This window comes from Elephas maximus, chromosome 22 (genome assembly GCF_024166365.1).
Source record: "Elephas maximus indicus isolate mEleMax1 chromosome 22, mEleMax1 primary haplotype, whole genome shotgun sequence".
NCBI classification, from domain to species: Eukaryota; Metazoa; Chordata; class Mammalia; order Proboscidea; family Elephantidae; genus Elephas; species Elephas maximus.
In genome coordinates this window covers 21105256-21121536 of record NC_064840.1, presented here as the reverse complement: position 1 = coordinate 21121536, position 16281 = coordinate 21105256, and the positions used below count along the sequence as shown (strand labels likewise).

Genomic DNA, 16281 nt, shown 5'->3' with positions numbered 1-16281 from the left:
AAGACCCCAGACGATGAGGCAATCTTTTGAGATATAAAAGAGAGTAGGGAGCTGAGAGACACTGAGACCTCATACCACCAAGAAAGCAGTAGCAGGAACTAAGCGTGTCCTTTGGACCCAAGGTCCCTGCATGGAGAAGGTCTTAGTTGGGGGGGGGGGGACCGAAATTGATGAGAAGGTCGACAGAGAAAGAAAGCCTTCTGCTAGAGCTGACGCCCTGAATATGGACTTTTAGCCTACTTTACTTTGAAGAAATAAATTTCTCCTTGTTAAAGCCATCCACTTGTGGTATTTCTGTTATAGCAGCACTAGAAGACTAAGACAGTCATGAACAGGGAGACAGGAGATACATCATTAGCTCTCCCTGTTGCCACCTTCTCTGGGTCTCAGCTTTTTTGTCTATACAATGAAAGGGATGGATTACACCAATGATCTTCAAACTGGGTTCCTTAGGACCCTAGGGTTCCTGAGAATATCTTAGGACTGTCAAAGGTGGAGATATATGTACAGGGAGCTGAAGGAGAGACATTGCCCACTACCTGCTTCAATGGGAGCAGGTGATTCATTAGTGTCATTAATTGGGTTTGAAGGAGGACTTCTGCCATCTATCTGTCAGTCCTACTGTGGTGGGTTCAATATTGCCATGACACTGGAAGCTATGCAACCATTATTTCAAATACCAGCATGGTCACACAGGGTGGATAGTTTGCAGCAGATCTTCCAGACTAAGACTACAAAGAAAGGGCTGGTGATCTACTTCCGAAAATCAGTCAAAACCCTGTGGGTGGATCACAACAGAACATTGTCTGATACAGCGCTGGAAGATGAGCCCCCTGGCTTGAAAGGCACTACACCATAGCCACAACAACGGACTCAAGCATATCAACCATTATGAAGATGGTACAGGAACAGGCAATGTTTTGTTCCGCCATATATATGGTGACTATATATGTGAACCTCGACAGGTGGAATGCACACGAATCAAATAGACTGCATCTGTGGAAAGAGATGATGGAAAAGCTTGATATCATCAGTCAGAACGGGGCCAGAAGCTGACTGCAGAACAGACCATCAATTGTTCATGTGCAAGTTCAAATTGAAGCTGAAGAAAATTAGAATAAGCCCACGAGAAACAAAATACGACCTTGAGTATATTCCACCTGAATTTGGAGAGCATCTCGAGAACAGATTTGTCACGTTGAACACTAATAACCGAAGAGCAGACAAGTTGTGGAATGACATCAAGGACATCATACATGAAGAAAGCTAAAGTTCGTTAAACAGACAGGAAAGAAAGAAAAGACCAAAATGGATATCAGAAGAGACTCTGAAACTTGCTCTTGAACATAGAGTAGCTAAAGCAAATTGAAGAAATGTTGAAGTAAAAGAGCTGAACAGAAGATTTCAAAGGGCAGCTCAAGAAGACAAAGTAAAGTATGATAATGAAATGTACAGAGACCTGGAGCTAGAGTACCAAGAGGGAAGAACACACTCAGCATTTCTCAAGCTGAAAGAACTGAAGAAAAAATTCAAGTCTTGAGTGGCAATATTGAAGGATTCTATGCAGAAAATATTGAACAATGCAGGAAGTATCAAAAGAAGATAGAAGGAATACACAGAGTCACTGTACCAAAAAGAATCGGTTGACGCTCAACCATTTTAGGAGGTAGCATATGATCAAGAACCAATGGGACTGAAGGAAAAAGTCCAAGCTGCACTGAAGGCATTGACAAAAAACAAGGTTCTAGGAACTGACAGAATACCAGTTGAGATGGTTCAACAAATGGATGTAGCAACAGAGGTACTCACTCATCTATGCCAAGAAATTTGGAAGATACCTACCTGGCCAACCGACTGGAAGAGATTCATATTTGTGCCCATACCAAACAAAGGTGATCCAACAGAATGCAAAAATTACCGAAGGATGTTATTAATATAACATACAAGTAAAATTTTGCTGAAGATCATTCAAAAGTGGTTGTAGCAGTACATCGACGGCGAACTGCCAGAAGTTTAAGGCAGATTCGAAGAGGACATGGAACTAGGGATATCATTGCAGATGTCAGATGGATCTTGGTTGAAAGCAGAGAATACCAGAAAGATGTTTACCTGTGTTTTATTGACTATGCAAAGGCCTTCAACTATGTGGATCATAACAAATTATAGATAACGTTGCAAAGAATGGGAATTCCAGAACACTTAATCGTGCTCGTGAGGAACCTGTAAATAGACCAAGAGGCAGTCATTCAAACAGAACAAAGAGATACTGTGTGGCTTAAAATCAGGAAAGGTGTGTGTCAGGGTTGTATCTTTTCACCATATTTATTCAACCAGCATGTTGAGCAATTAATCTGAGAAGCTGGACTATATGAACAGTCAAAAGACTCACTAACAACCTACAATATGCAGATGACACAACCTTGCTTGCTGAAAGCAAAGAGGATGTGAAGCACTCACTGATGAAAATCAAAGACTACAGCCTTCAGTATGGATTGCACCTCAACATAAAGAAAACAAAAATCCTCACAACTGGACCAATAAGCAACATCATGATAAATGGAAAAACTATTGAAATCGTCAAGGATTTCATTTTACTTGGATCCACAATCAATGCCCATGAAAGCAGCAGTCGAGAAATTAAATGACGTATTGTATTGGGCAAATCTGCAGCAAAAGACTTCTTTAAAGGGTTCAAAAGCAAAGATGTCACTTTGAGGACTAAGGTCCATCTGATCCAAGCCATGGTATTTTCAATTGCCTCATGTGCATGTGAAAGCTGGACAATAAATAAGGAAGACCGAAGAAGAATTGATGCCTTCGAATTATGGTGTTGGCGAAGAATATTGAATATACTACGGACTACCAGAAGAACAAATCTGTCTTGGAAGAAGTACAACCAGGATGCTCCTTAGAAGCAAGGATGGTGAAACTTTGTCTTATGTACTTTGGACATGTTGTCAGGAGGGACCAGTCCCTGCAGAAGGACATCCTGCTTTGATGAAGTAGAGGGTCAGTGAAAAAGAGGAAGTTCCTCAATGACATGGATTGACACAGTGGCTGCAACAATGGGCTCGATCATAACAATGATTGTGAGGATGGTGCAGGACTGGGCAGTGTTTCGTTCTGTTGTCGCTATGAATACCTACAACAACAACATATATAAGATTGCCAAGAGTTGGAGCTGACTTGACGGCAACTAACAACAGCAAGGAGGACTTTGGTTTAATAAGGAGGTGTGTTGCTAGAAATGAGTTTGAAAATCTCTGGGTTGGAGGCCCTCCTCTCCGTTACATACACATAGATACACTCGCTCTGAGCCTTGACGCTCAGGATTCTGCTGACCCTTAGAGAAGGTAACCCCCTCACATCTTGGTTTGCCCACGTCACCCACCCCGTGCCCCATACTGCCTCTCATTACAGCTTCTAATCCCTGACATTTGGGCCGTGTACCATGGGATCCTGGCTACCTGGTTCAAATCCTTCCCCTGCCAGCCCTTATTTCTCTGTCAATGTGTTTCCTATTTGTTCTCTGCTGTCTCCTTCTTGTCTAGAACAGTGCCTGGTACGTAGTTGTTGCTGTCATTAGTTGCTTTCGAGTTGGCTCTGATTCATAGTGACTTTATGTGTAATAGAATGAAATGTTGCCTGATCTTGTACCATCTCCATGAGGTTGGTATGGTTGAGTTCATTGTTGTAGCTGTCGTGTCAATCCATGTCATTGAGGGTTTTCCTCATTTTCATTGACCCTGTCACTTTATCAAACATGATGTCTTTTTCTAGCAATTGGTTTTCCTGATGATGTGTCTAAAGTAAGTGAGCTGAAGTCTCACCACCCTTACTTCTAAGGAACATTCTGGTTGTATTGCTCCTAAGACTGATTTGTTTGTTTTTCTGGATATCCATGCTATATTCAATATTCTTTGCAAACACTACAGTTCGAATGCATCAATTCTGCTTTGGTCTTCATTTCTCATTGTCCAGTTTTCACATGCATATGAAGTGATTGAAAACAGCATGGCTTAGCCAGGCACACCTTAGTCATTAAAGTGACATATTTGCTTTTAGGTGCTCAATAAATACCTGATTGAAGAAGACAGAGGTAAACAGACCAAACATGACCTCTGCCTTCCTGGAGTTTAGTCTAATGGACAACGCAAAGGTGAAACACAAATATCACAAAGAAACATAAAATCAGAGCTTGGGCAAGTGCTGTGAATGCTGGGGTATGAAGCTAACGGGGAGAGGAGTCACATTGTAGAAAGCTTCCCAGAAGAGGAGGTACATGGACTTAGAGTCAAGGGAGGACGGTGCATGACCACTGTACAGGGGAGCAAAGGCGGATTTCAGGCAGAGCACAGGGGAGCTACAGAGCCCATAGCCCCATGAACCCAGGCTGTCTGCACCAGCCCTGAACTGATATCTACCCTGTACAGGATAGCCCATACCTCTTATGGTGTTGATATTTAGGACAGTTCTGCCATGGTCTTCAAGGCCCCTGGAGGGTGCAAACAGTTTAGTAGCAGCTACTAACGTAAGGGTTGGTGTTTCAAACCCACCAGTAGTGCCATTAAAGAAAGGCCTGGCTATTTCCTTCCTTAAAGATTACAGCCAGGAAAACCCTATGGGGTAGGTCTACTCTGTCTCACACGGGGTCGCCATGAGTTGGAATTCACTTGATGGCAACAGGTTTGGTTTGTGTTCAGACCAAGGTCTTCCCTTGAATGGAGGTGGGGGAACTAAAGCCCATAGGGGATGAGTCCCCCAGCCAGAACTCCCACCAGCCTCCTTGTATTCACCCTTCCCCAATGCCCAGGTCCTAGTGCCCAGATGGGGCTAGATATTTGGTGAGAGGGCTGTGCTGCTCTGTGCCTGCACTTCCTAGGCCTGTGGCCTGCTGTGGCCCTTCTGGGTGGGGAGAGCAGCTTGTGTGAGGAGCTCCAGCTCTTGACTGGGGTCTCTTTCCTGGCCTGCTCATTGGCTGGCGCCTCACCCCAGAAGCACCGGCCCAGCTCCCCAGGACATATGCCTCTGTCTCTGAATCCTCACCACACCCCAGGGGGGCAGCCATTGTCCTCCTCAGGTGAATAAACCTTAGCACAGAGAGGCAAAGCCACCGCCCAGGGTCACACAGCTGTGGAGGGGCAGGGCCAGAACTTGTGAGTCTAGACTCTAAACCCAAACTGTAGTGCCTTGGCCACTGCTTCTGGTGGCCTGAGTATTACTATAATCCCTATGCCCTCAGAACTGTTGGCCATGTCACTGTCTCCAGCCACCTAGGACAGACCTGTCTTCCCTCCTCTGTCATCTCTGATCCTCTCCGCTCCATGCCTACTCCAATCATCCTCCTTCTTCTGTAGCCTGAAGACCAGGTCTTGCCTCCCTCTCCACCGACACAGGTGGCAATTGCCATTTGTCCAGTCATGTGGCCATTGCTCCTGGGAAGTCAGGGAACAATCCATGATCAAATGCTTATTGAGCACCCAATCTGGGCAGGGCAGGCAGGGCTGGGTGCGGTGTGCTTGTTCATTAGCCAAGCACTGAGGCGTACCAATGGGGTTTGCTCGTTGGCTGAAAGAAGGAAGGAATGAGGGGAGGAAGGAAGGTGGGAAAGATGTTGGGGAAAAAGGAAGGAGGGAGGAAGGTAAGGAAGGAAAGAGGGAAGAAAAGAAGGAAAAAAGGAAGGAAGGGAAAGAAGGAAGGAAGGAGGAAAAAAGAAGAAAGAGAGAAAGGAAGAGGGAGAGAAACAAGGAATAAGGGAGGAAAGGAGTCCCTCAGCTCTGCTGCGCCCTCCAGACCTTGGTCTAGCTCTCACAGTCCAAGAGATGGCTTGGGCTTGGGCTTGAGCCTCTGACCACCTGGATAGCTAAGGAGTTGATTGATTGCTTGGGCCTCAGTTTCTTCCTCTGTAAATGGGAGAATAAGAATAATGACTTCAGAGCTGTTGGGGTGTGATTTGTACTCCACAGGGGCCCAGCACACAGTGTGTTCTCTAAGTAAATGTGGCAAGTCTTTAAGGATAACTGAAGGATGCCAGAAGGCTAAAGGAGTTTTGGGGTGGAGATGGGGAGAAGAGCAAATCCTCCCAGGGAAGGTGTCTTAGGCTGAGTTCTCTAGAGAAGCATGATATATACAGAGAGAGAGAGAGCTCTGGTGGTGTAGTGGTTAAGAGCTCGGCTGCTAACCAGAAAGTCAGCAGTTTGAATCCACCACCAATCGTTGCAAACCCTATGGGGCAGTTCTACTCTGTCCCATAGGGTCGCTATGAGTTGGAATTGACTAGATGGCAATGGGTTTATATATATATATATATAAATACATAAAGAGAGAGATTTATATCAAGGAAATGGCTCACGCTACTGTAGAGGCTGGAAAGCCCCAACTTAGTGGGTCAGACTGCAGGCTGAAGGCTTTTCCTGACTCACGTAGCTGCAGGGGCTAATGAACCCAAACAAGATAGGCAGGTCAGACATCAGGTGGCTGGTTCACAGGCTGCAGAGGCTGATGAATCCAAGATTGGCAGGTGAGACCTCAGGCTGCTGGCCCAAGTCCCAAGAACCAGAGTTTCAGATGATGATGAGCTGAATGCAGGATCCAGAGAAGAGCAAAAGCCTGAGAGATTTGCCAGAATGTTCATATATATCAGATGCAGGCCATAGCCTCAAGGAAGCTCCCTTTCAACTGACTGGCTGCTCATAGCAGATTTCATCATGGAGGAGATTACATTATGTCAGATCTTATCATGGAGGTGATTACATCACTACGTAACTGCCAAACTACATCATAACTGCCATACCACTGAGAATCATGGCCCAGCCAAGTTGACACACAGCCTTCACCATCACGGAAGGGAAGAGCATGGACAAGTGCAGGCACGCGGTGGGGGGAGGGATGCAGGCAAAGAAGCTTCCTGTCAGGTGCCCTGCTTCCTAGCTGTGCAACGAGGGGCCAGCCACTTCTGCTCTCAAATGGAACTGAGGCCACACACCCGCATTGTAGCACTGCCCTGTGCTTTCAGTAGCCTCAGCGATGGGTGTTCAGGTCCAGCACCCAGTGCTGGGCATACAGCCAGCCCATGTCCAGTGTGAATGCCCATCGCCCATGCCCACCTTAGCAGTTTCTTGTCTCTGCAATCTTCACTGCCCTTTTGACTCCTTCATCTCTGGCTGCTCCCCTGGCCTCTGTCAGGCCTCCCACGTGGAGCCCCTATACTTCACCAAACCCTCACCATCCTCTACCATTTTCTATGGCACCCAGTGCTGTGAGCTCCTTGAGGGTGGGTGCCTGCCTTTGGATCACCATCTCCAAACCTGGGCTGAGGCCTGCTACTAGTACTATTACCCATTGCCATTGAGTTGATTCCAACTCATAGCAACCCTATCGGACAGAGTAGAACTGCCCCATAGGGCTTCCAAGGCAGGGGGCGGTTGTTAGATTTGAACTGCAAACCTTTTGGTTATCAGCTGAGCTCTTCATCACTGCATGACCAGGGCTCCAGGCTGAGGCCTAGCAGGTGAGAATCCAGCATCTTGTGCTGATTGGAGAGGAGTGTGATAGTGGGAGCAGGAAGGCCCAGAGTCCAGGAGGAAGAGACCACTCTGATTGGGAGGCATGGATAGATCAGATCTGAATAAACAGAGTTTGTCTGAGTGGAGGGGAACTGGCGGGCCCAGAAGCCAGGTCTGCCACAGGGAACCATGAAGGTGTTAGAGCAGGAGAAGGACCAAACCACCAGGCAGTTCTTCTGCTGGGACTGGGCACTTTTTTTTTTTTAATTGTTGTATAGATATGTATAACACACACAGATACCAACTCAATTTTTCACATGTACAATTCGGTGGTATCAGTTACATCAGTCATGTTGCACAACCATCACCCATGATGGTTGCCCAAATTTCAATCACCCAAAACAAAAACTCACTGTTTCCTAAATGATAACTCCCACCCCCTGCCACCTGCCTCTGTAACTTCTAACAGAACTTTGATCTCTATTATCTTTGCCTATTGGGTACAACTCTTATGCATTTCTTTAACAATGGCTCTCTGCTGCCCACAGCCTCAGTTTTCCACCTTCGAAGTGGGTGCCCCGGAGCCGTCTTGCACGGCAGTGGTGGGGATAATGAAAAATGCTGCACTTGGTCTCTCCCCATCCCACCCTTTATTCCCAGGTTAGCACTTCGAGGGTATACATTGAGCTTTTCCAGCTGGCTTGGAATTCCTCAGGACAGGGGTCTCTTTTCCCTTTGGGGTTCTCCATAGAAGGAAGCGTGAGGCACTGGTAAAATTCTCACCTTCTGTCTTAGTTATCTAGTGCTGCTGTAACAGAAAATACCACAGTGGATGGCTGTAACAAACAGGAATTTATTTTCTCACAGTCAAGAGACTAGAAGTTCAAATTCAGAGCGCTGGCTCCAGGAGAAGGCTTCCTTTATCTGCTTTGGAAGAAAGTCCTTGTCTCTTCAGCTTCTGCTTCTTGGTTCCTTGGAGATCTGGATGTGTCTTGGCATCTGTCTTACGCCATCTCTGTTTCCTAACTTGCTTGCTTAATCTCCTTTAAAAGGTCTCAAAAAATGATTAACTCAAGACACACCCTACACTAATCCTGCCTTATTAATATAACAAAGACAACCTAATCCCAAAGGTTAGGACTGACGACGTATATTTTGGAGGGACACAATTCAACCCATAACACCTTCCACGTGAGAACCCAGGTTCCATTCCCCGCCAACGCGCCTCATGTGTAGCCACCACCCGTCTGTCAGTGGGCGCTTGTGTGTTGCTATGATGCTGAACAGGTTTCAGGGGAGCTTCCAGGCTAAGAGAGGCTAGGAAGAAAGGCTTGGTGATCTATTTCCAAAAATCAGCCAATGACCAGTGGATTACAACAGTCTAATAATCCACAACCGGTCACGGGGCTGGTGCAGGACCAGGCAGTATTTCTTTCCATTGTACATGGGATAGTCGTGAATAGGTTCCTGACTCCACGGCAGCTAACAGCACTAACGGCACAGAGGGAAGCAATTCCCAACAAAGCCATGTTCTTCTTCTGACCTGGGGCCACTAAGTGCCAGGCCGCGTGCACAAAGTGGGACCACGGAGCTGGTCCTCAGGCTGGGCTTCCAAGCGCCCCATGACTCTAAGGAGTTGAGAGAATTCTCCGTCCATTCACCAAATGCTTACTGAGCATCTGTGGTGTGCCAGCCCCAGGGGCAGGTAAAAGGCGGGCATGATCCTTGACCACAGGAGGCTTGTCATCCAGTTTCTCCCCTCTTGTCCACGTCGAGCCTGGGATCCCAAGAGGCTGGGTGGGAGGTCAGCCATATTCTAGGATATACTATGCTCCTCTTCTTTCATGGGAAACCCATTGTTCCTAGAAAGGAGAAAAAACTTAACAAGGCCTAAACATATTCTAAACCTGTCCACTTCTCTCTGCCTCCACCACCATCCTGAGATCAAACCACCGTCACCTCTTTGCCTAGATTATTGCAAAGGACTTCCAAGTCACACGCCCCCAGTTCCTCTTCTTGTCTCCCTCTGTTGTTAGCTGCCTTCAAGCTTGCCCCTGACTCATGGCAATCCCATGCACAACAAACAAAATGCTGCCTGGTCCTTCACCATCCCTATGACTGGTTGTGGATCAGACTGACTCTGTGATCCGTAGGGTTTCCATTGGCTGCTTTTTGGAAGTAGATCACCAGGCCTTTCTTCCTAGTCTGTCTTAATCTGGAAGCTCTGCTGAAACCTGTTCAGCAGCAGTGTGCCACACACAAGCCTTCACTGACAGACAGGTTGTCGTTGCCCATGAGATGTGTTAGCTGGGAATGGTGGAACCCAGGCTTCCTGCATGGAAGGAGAGAATTCTACCACTGAGCCACCACTGTCCCCATTCTTCATTCTCCAATAATCTTCTTCACGTATCTGACCATGTAGTCTCTGCTCACATCCCTCAAAGGCCTCTCACAGCGGGTAGAATACAAGCCAAAGCGTTCCTGTTCCTACTAGCCCCTCCACAGTCTGTCACCTGCCCCTTTCTCCAGCTTTGCTCTCTCTAATCCTTCTTACTCCATTTTGGCCACCCAGAGGGCCTCATGGCCTTTGTACATACCTTCCCTCTGCTTGAATATTCTCCCTCCAAGTCTCCCAGCTGCTCCTCCCCATCCTTCTCTCCAAGCATTGGCTCCGGAGTTGGTAGCCCAGCTAGGAACAGGAGCCTGGCTCTGCTTCTTGGGCAGGTCACTGGCCCTCTCTGTGCTTCTGTTTCCTGTGAAATGGGGAATGTTAATAGCAACCACCTCCCCTGCGACTATCACCCTGAGATACAATTTAAACCTTAAATGGAAATTATCCCTTGAGGTCACCTTTTAGTTAAACAACAGATCGGCTCATAAAATACAGAATATTGCCTGTGAGTAATGAGCTCCTTAAAAAATCATCTATGTGAGACCAAATGGTCAAAAATAACTTTAAAGCAAAGATGAGAGGGTAAGGGGGCAGGGAAATTAGAGTACTGGAATTGGTACATCCAGAACAGAATGAATGAGAATGATGACACACTGTGAAAAATGGAACCCGTATCACTGAACAATTTGCGTAGAAGTTGTTACATGGGAACCTAAAATGCTGTGTCAACGTTCACCTTAAACACAATAAAATATTATTATAAAAGAAAGAAAGTAACCATCTACAGGGCGGCTGCGAGGATTAAAAAAAATAAAGCACTAGACAGGGGTCTGGCACTTAATAATTCCAATATTAGTGATTAATCAGTTGCTCTGGAGCCAACTCCAACTCATGGCAACCCTATGCATGTCAGAGTGGAACTGCGCTCCGTAGGTTTTCTTTATTTTTATTTTATTGTGATGAATATACATATAATAAACATACAGCATCTCAACAATTTCTACATGCAGAATTCAGTAACTGAGTAGTACACTCTTCAAGTTGTGCAGCCATTCTCGCCATCCTTTTTCAAATCATTCAACCACTATTAACGTGAACTCATTACCCTGTAAGCAAAGCCTCCCCCTTACCTCCTCCCTCCCACCCTGATAACCATTAGTAATCTTTGGTTTCCACATATTTATTTCATATAAGTGAGATCGTACAGTATTTTTCCTTTTGAAACTGATTTATGTCATTTAGCATGACGTTTTTAAGGTTCATCCATATTGTGGCACGCATCAGGACTTCATTTCACTTTATGTGTGAGGAGTATTCCATGCCACCACGCATCTATCAGTTTGTGGTACTGTGGTGGTTTACGCCTTGCTGTGATACTGGAAGCTATGTCACCAGTTTTTCAAATACCAGCAGTGTTTCCTATGGTGGGCAAAGTAGGAAGAAGGACCTCGCGGTCTCCTTCTGAAAAAAATTGACCAGTGAAGACCTTATGAATAGCAGTGGAACACTGTCTGGTACAGTGCTGGAAGATAAACCCCTCAGGTTGGGAGGTACTTCAAATATGACTGGGGAAGGGCTGCCTCCTGAAAGTAGAGTCCACCTTATTGATGTGGGCAGAGTCAAGCTTTTGAGACCTTCATTTGCTGAGGTGGCATGACTCAAAATGGGAAGAAACAGCTGCAAACATCCATTAAATCAGAACGTGGAATATAGGAAGTATGAATCTAGGGAAATTGAAAGTCATCAAAAATGAGATGGAATGCTTACAGGCTGATATCCTAGGTATTAGTGAGCCGAAATGGACTGGTATTGGCCATTTTGAATCAGGCAATCATGGGGTCTACTATGCTGGGAATAACAAGTTGAAGAGGATTGGCATCCCATTCATTGTCAAAAAGAATAAGTCAAGATCTATCCTGAAGTAGCTATCCTGTCAGTGATAGGATAACATCCATACACCCGCAAGGAAGACGAGTTAATATGACTATATACAAATATACACACCAACCACTAATGCTGAACATGAGGAGACTGAAGATTTTTATCCACTTCTGCAGTCTGAAATTGATCAAACATGCAGTCAAGACACAGTGATAATTACTGGTGATTGGAACGCAGAAGTTGGAAACAAGGAGGATCAGTAAGTAGTTGGAAAGCATTGCCTTGATAGAAACAACGCTGGAGATCACATGACAGAATTTTGCAAGACCAACAACTTCTTCATTGCAAACACTTTTTTTCAACAACATAGACAGCGACTATACCCATGGACCTCACCAGATGGAAAACGCAGGAATCAAATTGACTGTATCTGTTGGAAGAGATGATGGAAGACCTCAATAACATCAGTCAGAATGGGGCCAGGAGCTGACTGCAGAACAGACCATCAACTGTTCACATGCAAATTGAAACTGAAGCTGAAGAAAATTAAAATAAGTCTACAAGAGCCAAAATACAACTTTGAGTCTGTTCCACCTGAATCTGGAGACCATCTCAAGAATAGATTTGACACGTTAAACACTAATGACCGAAGGCAAGATGAGTTGTTGGAGAACATCAAGGCTATCATACATGAAGAAAGCAAAAGGCCATTAAAAAGACAGGAAAGAAAGAAAAGACTAAAATGGATGTCAGAAGAGACTCTAAAACTTGCTCTTGAACACAGAGCAGCTAAAATGAATGGAAGAAATGATGAAGTAAAAAGCTGAACAGAAGATTTCAAAGGGCAGCTTGAGATGACAAAGTAAAATATTACAATGAAATGTGCAAAAACCCGGAGCTAGAAAAACAAAAGGGAAGAACACGCTCAGCATTTCTCAAGCCTCAAGTTGCAATTTTGAAGGATTCTATGGGCAAAATATTGAACAGCGCAGGAACTATCAAGATAGAAAGAATACACAGAGTCACTGTACCGAAAAGAAATGGCTGACATTAAACCATTTCAGGAGGTAGCATATGATCAAGAACCGATGGTACTGAAGGAAGAAGTCCAAGCTGTACTAAAGACATTGGGGAAAAACAAGGCTCCGGGAACTGATGGAATACCAATTGAGATGTTTCAACAAATAGATGCAGTGCTGAAGGTGCTCACTCATCTATGCCAAGAAACGTGGAAGATAGCTACCTGGCCAACTGATTGGAAGAGATCCATATTTGTGCCCATTCTAAAGAAGGGTGATCCAACAGAATCTGGAAATTATTGAACAGTATCATTAATATCACACGCAAGTAAAATTTCACTGAAGATCATTCAAAAGCATTTGCAGCAGTACATGGACAGGGAACTGACAGAAATTTAAGCCAGATTCAGAAGAGCATGTTGAACAAGGGATATCATTGCTGACATCAGATGGATCTTGGTTGAAAGCAGAGAATACCAGAAAAGATGTTTACCTGTGTTTTATTGACTATGCAAAGGCATTTGACTGTGTGGATCATAACAAATTAGGGATAACATTAAGAACATTTAATTGTGCTCATGAGGCACATGTACATAGACCAAGAGCCAGTAGTTTGGACAGAACAAGGGGATACTGCATAGTTTAAAGTCAGAAAAGTTATGTATCAGGGATGTAACTTTTCACTATACTTATTCAACCAGTATGCTGAGCTAATAATCCGAGAAGCTGGACTGACTATATGAAGAAGAACAGGGCATCAGAATTGGAGAAAGAATTATTAACAACCTGCGTTATGCAGATGACACACGTTGTTTGCTGAAAGCAAAGAGGACTTGAAGCACTTACTGATGAAGATCAAAGACTATAGCCTTCAGTATGGATTACATCTCAACATTAAGAAAACAAAAATCCTCACAACTGGACCAATAAGCAACATCATGATAAATGGAGAAAATATTGACGTTGTCAAAGATTTCATTTTACTTGGATCCACAACCAACACCCACGGAAGCAGCAGTCAAGAAATCAAGTGACATATTGCATTGCACAAATCTGCAGGAAACGACCTCTTTTAAGCGTTGAAAAGCAAAGATGTCATTTTGAGGACTAAAGTGCGTCTGACCCAAGACATGATATTTTCAATCTCATGTGAAAGATGGACAACGAATAAAGAAGACCAAAGAAGAATTGATGCCTTTGAATTATGGTGTTGGTGAATAATATTGACTGTTCCATGGACTGCCAGAAGAACGAACAAGTCTGTCTTGGAAGAAATACAGCCAGAGTACTCCTTGGAAGTGAGGATGGCGAGGCTTCATCTCACATACTTTGGGCACGTTTTCAGGTGGGAACAGTCTCTGGAGAAGGACATCATGCTTGGTAAATTAGATAGTCAGCAAAAAAAGAGGAAGACACTCAAAAAGTTGGATTGACACAGTGACTGCAACAATGGGCTCAAACATAACGAATATGAGGATAGTGCAAGACCAGGCACTGTCTTGTTCTCTTGTACGTAGGGGTACTGAGCCGAAACCTACTCGACAACACCTAACAACAACAACAGTGTTCCATTGTGTGTATATGCCACATTTTGTTTATCCATTCATTCATTGATGGGCATTTTCCTTGTTTCCACCATTTATTTTTTGTGACAAGTGCTGCAATGAACATTGGTGTAAAGCTTTCTGTTTGAGTTCCTGTCTTCACTTTTTCTGAGTATATACCTAGGATTGGGATTCCTGGGTCACATGGTAGTTCTATGTTCAACTTTTTGAGGAACCACCAAACTGTCTTCCACAGTGCCTGCACCATTTTACAATTCTACCAGCAATGAATGAGGGTTCTGGTTTCTCTACAACTTTGCCAACACCTGTTGTTTTCTGATCATTGCCATTTTAAGAGCGGGTGAGGCTGTATCTCCTTGTAGTTTTGATTAGCATCTCTAATGGCTAATGAGGAGTCCTGGTGGCAAAGTGGTTAAGAGCTTGGCTGCTAACCAAAAGGTCAGCAGTTCAAATCCATCAGCCACTCCTTGGAAACCCTATAAGGGCTCTATTCTGTCCTATGGGGTCTCTATGAGTTGGAATCAGCTCCACGGCAAGGAGTTGTTTTTTTTTTTTTTTTTACAGTGGCTAATGGATTCCTGGTGATGTAGTAAAGAGCCGTCTGCTAACCAAAAGGTTGGGGGTTCAAACTCAACAGATGCTCTGCAGGTGAAAGATGTGGCAGTCTGCTTCTGTAAAGATTTTACAGCCTTGGAAACCTTATGGAGGCAACTGCACCCTGTCTCATAGGGTTGCTATGAGTTAGTATCGATTGCATGGCAGTGGGTTTCATTTGGTTTAATGGCTAATAATGTTGAGCATCTTTTCTCGTAGGCCATTTGAATATATTCCTTGGTGAAATCCCTGTTCAAGTCCTTAGCCCATTTTTTCGACTGAGTTGTCTTTTTGTTGTTAATTCATACGGTTTTCATTGGCTGATTTTTCGGAAGCAGATAGCAAGGCCTTTCTCAGGAGGGCACCTCTGGGTGAATTGGAACCTCCAAGTTTTTGGCTAGCAGCTGAATGCTTAACGGTTTGAGCCCCTAGGGCTCCTTCAGGAATTCCAAGTGTTGTTAACATCATTTATATTATTGCCTCCGTGAGGATTTCTTGACGTCCAAATGAAAAGTAGGTCATTACAGTTCCTATCGTACCACCCAGTTTCATTTCTGCACGGCGCTTAACCGGTGCCTGAAATAATCTTGGGCATCCAATTATTTTATGCAACGAATGTTGACTGTGTACCTACTATGTGCCAGACACTGTTTGTAACTGCTATCAGATTGGACGCCCCCGGAGGGCAGTTTACCCGTGTTTCTGCAAGGTCTCCTCCGCACCGCTGCCTGCACACAGTAGGCGCCTCGGACTTCCCGGCACCGCCCCACCTTCAGGTTCCGGCCCCGCCCCGTCCCGTCGCCCCTCCCCCTCTCCAGGAAGTGAGGGGGGGTTTAGCCGCCCGGCCGGCCGCGATGCATTCTGGGACAGCAGCAGCACCAGATCCAAGATGGCGGCCAGCAGGAGGCTGATGAAGGTAAAGGCCATTCTCCGGCGCCGGCCGGGTTGGGGGCGGCGTCCCGGGCTCCAGGCCTCCGCGGCGGGTCAAAGCTCCTTAGTGCGCCGCCGGCCAGGCTACCGCCCGGCGTAGCCCCGCCGACCCCCAGGCCCCGCGCGGGCAGAGGGAGCTAACGGGGCCGCCTAGGCCGCAGCCTGGGCGGGCGCGCCAGGCCGCGCCGGGAGCCGCCGCCGGCCCCTGTACCCGGCCGGGGGAGTCCACCCTGCCCCCGGAGCCTGAAGGCCGGTCGGGCCCCCTCCTCTCGCCGCAGCTCCACTCTACCCGACCCAGGCCAGGGCGGCAGTGTTTTTGGTACTCGTCCTGGAGGCCCAAACTGGGCGCCCGTGGGGAAGGCCTGAGCCCCGAAGCCCCGACTGGGATCCCGCGC

General features: G+C 45.8%; 1 protein-coding gene across 1 annotated transcript in view; it reads left to right on the top strand.

Moving 5' to 3' along the window:
* Positions 1 to 15808: 15808 nt before the first annotated feature.
* UBE2L3 (ubiquitin conjugating enzyme E2 L3) overlaps positions 15809 to 16281 on the top strand; it is a 48683-nt gene continuing 48210 nt past the window's right edge. The window contains exon 1 of the mRNA XM_049865939.1: positions 15809 to 15872. Within this exon, the coding sequence (XP_049721896.1) occupies positions 15846 to 15872 (27 nt within the window). The 5' untranslated portion in view covers positions 15809 to 15845. The remainder of the gene's footprint in view (positions 15873 to 16281) is intronic.